The sequence below is a fragment of the Verticillium alfalfae genome, genomic scaffold (assembly GCF_000150825.1).
Source record: "Verticillium alfalfae VaMs.102 supercont1.1 genomic scaffold, whole genome shotgun sequence".
In the NCBI taxonomy this organism is placed as follows: domain Eukaryota; kingdom Fungi; phylum Ascomycota; class Sordariomycetes; order Glomerellales; family Plectosphaerellaceae; genus Verticillium; species Verticillium alfalfae.
In genome coordinates, this window is record NW_003315038.1 from 3165788 (window position 1) to 3168610 (window position 2823).

The window sequence follows — 2823 nt, forward strand, 5'->3', positions numbered from 1 at the left end:
AAAAAAAAATAAAGAAAAAAAAAAAAAAAAAAAAAAAAAACAAAATCATTAACATAAGGAGACGGGAAGGAAACGACATCGACGTCGACCAGGTAGCCGTGCGTCTCGGCGAGCAGGGCGGCAACGACCATGCCGAAGCGGGCGGCGCCGTGGGCGCGGTAGGCGGGCGTGTCGGATTCCCAGACGAGCTGGGCGTGGAGGCCGTAGCTGGCGACAATGGCGCCGTGGAGGGTGGCGATTGGGGGCGCGACAGAGGTCGAGGGGTGGCTGCTCACGAGGGTCGCGCCCTGGGGAAACGAGGCCAGGAAGGAGGGCAGCGGGGCGGGCGTTCCGCGGGCCAGGGTGCGCAGGGCGAGGACGAGGGGCGAGGGGCTTTGCGGCAGGGCGTAGAGGGGTTTGTGGAGGGAGTGGAAGAGGGCGTTGGCTGTGCCGAGGGGGACGAGGACGAGGGAGGGTCGCGGACCGGGGGGTGGCGAGGGCGAGGTTGTGCCGTTGAGGAGGTCGACGATGCCGCCATCGCCGCTGAGGAGGATGATGGTCTCGTTTTGCGGCGACGCTGCTGCTGCTGTGGTGGTGGTGTTGGTGGCAGTGGTGGTGAGAGGTGCTGCAGGGCGGGCGGCCCAGCGGGTCTCGGCAAAGTCCTTGACGCAGTGCGCCGTCTTGGTGACGAGCAGGTGGTAGCTGTCATGGACCTTGCCGGCATCGTGGACCCTGTCGGCGTCGTTGTCGACGTCGTGGGCCTGGCCGAGCAGGAAACGGAGGAGGGGCTGGAGTGCTAGGGTCCAGAACGTGGATGCCATGCCGAGGCCGGAACCTGTGGAGACGACGACGTGGATGGCCCTGTCTCGGTGAAGGTGGCGTGGCCACGACGAGAGCAGATGTTGGTCGAGTAGCTCTCGGGGCAGGGTGTCGGCGACGAAGCTGCCGATGCGGTACGGGGTGTCTGCACTGGATGCATCCTCGTGAAGGTGGACGAGGATGTAGCGCGGCGCCACAGCGTCGACGGGGATGCGGAGTGGGAAGATGGCGATGATTTCCTCGACGGGGATGCGCTGCCGCGTGTCGTTGGCGTCGAACACGACATGTCCGTCTTCGACGACGACATCCAGTGCGATGCGCGTCTCGCCGTGGACCTGAGGCACAGAGGGTGATGACATGATGTCGAATGAAGAAAGGGATGCCGAAGATGAGTGAGAGATGGCGGGCGGGAGGAGGGAGAGTCGATACTCGATGAGGCTATCTCCAGGTTTTGTAGGAGGACGTTGCCGGTGATTCCGTCGTGCTGACTGTCGCTCGTGGCGGGCGTCAGTCGGCTCGCCCAGGGCTTGATGGTCGACTGCTGCCTCGGTCTCGTGTTCTCACGTAAGGAGGGTTGTGCGACGGGACATTTTGATGAAGCATTGTGGTCCGCAATTGCGTTATTTCCCCTTATCCTTTGCGATGCGTTCCATTCTTTTGTTGTTGGGTGGATGGACCCGTGCCTGTCCATGGTACCTGCTGCCTGCCCATGGTGCCTGCTGCCAGTAAAATGGAGCCTGCTCCCTGTCCATGGTGCCTGCTTTCCGTAAAACGGTGCCTGCTCCCCGTACCATGCCCTGAAGGAAGGCACCTACGCACCCTTGATCGCTGCTTCCACCATCTGCTAGGGAACGCAGAACAACCGCAGCGCACACACACACACATCGCCGCCTAGACTCCATAAAATACAAGGTGTACTGCACATCATGAGCCCCAAGCCTCGCACAATGCTAACAGTCGGCTTCTCCTGCATCTGCATTCACCAACGAGGCCAAGGGTGTGCCCTGGGCTGCCTAAGAGGGCCTAGTGGTATGGCTTGGCTCGACAGTTTGGGTTCTCAATGAACGTTATCCAGAGACAGAAGAATCTGCCCTTTGGAAACAACCCGACACCGAGGCCACAGACTGCGTTCATCCATGTTCTATACTGATGAGGCTGGCGATGCTGGCTGGACCGAAATGACATGATTGCTGCGAGAGAATAGAACAGCAGAGCCCTGGCTGTGACCTCAGACGTGCTCAGCATCACTGCCGCCCTCGGCCACCTTGTCTTCACGTCGGGCATCGAGCCTCACGGATAGGGTAGACATGCGATCTTTATTTCTTGACTTTGCCTTTGCTCGCTGCACTGGCTCAAAACCTGCCGCTTCCATCGAGCCTGGACGCCATCTCATTTTCCCTTGGCCCTCGTCATGGGTCCCCAGTTCTCGCGCGGGTTCAGCTGGTAGCGCACGAGTTTCCTGTTGTCCCTGGACCTGCCCAGCCTGATGAGCGCATCGTCAAACACGAGCGTCTTGCGGAGGTCGGCCTCCGTCAGCGTCGCCTCGCTGGCCTCGCCCGCCGCCGCCTCGCTGGCATCGCCCATGTGCGCGTCCTGCGCCGCCGCCTCGTCGGGCGGCCTCGCCGTGCTCTCCACCTCCCTCACAACCGTGTCCTCGCCTGCGTCTTCGACAGACATCACAGCGTCCGCGGCAGCCACCGCAGCTTCCTCTGCAGCTTCCTCTGCAGCTTCCTCTGCAGCCTCCTTGTCGAAGCCCCAAGAGCCGGTACGCCGGCATCGTCGGCCGGATCTTCTCCGTCTTGACCGGCGCCTTCTGCCGCACCCACGCACGCATGATGAACCAGATCGTGTCCCACGGCGCGTCCGTCTTGATGCTGCCGGGCCTGCAGTGACTGCGCGTGACGCGGTAGCCGAGGTGCTTCAGCGCGCCGCGGAAACATGTTGTCCGGCACCTGCTGCGCGTTGATGACGCCCGCCAGCTTGGACGGCATGATGAAGAACGGGCTGTGGTCGACGCGCGCGAGC

General features: G+C 62.0%; 1 protein-coding gene across 1 annotated transcript in view; it reads right to left on the reverse strand.

Moving 5' to 3' along the window:
• Positions 1-2187: 2187 nt before the first annotated feature.
• The window catches only part of VDBG_00969 (N2,N2-dimethylguanosine tRNA methyltransferase), a gene marked incomplete at both ends in the record, with an annotated part of 2164 nt that continues 1528 nt past the window's right edge, over positions 2188-2823 (reverse strand). Inside the window, one exon of the mRNA XM_003009240.1 lies at positions 2188-2681. Within this exon, the coding sequence (XP_003009286.1) occupies positions 2188-2681 (494 nt within the window). The remainder of the gene's footprint in view (positions 2682-2823) is intronic.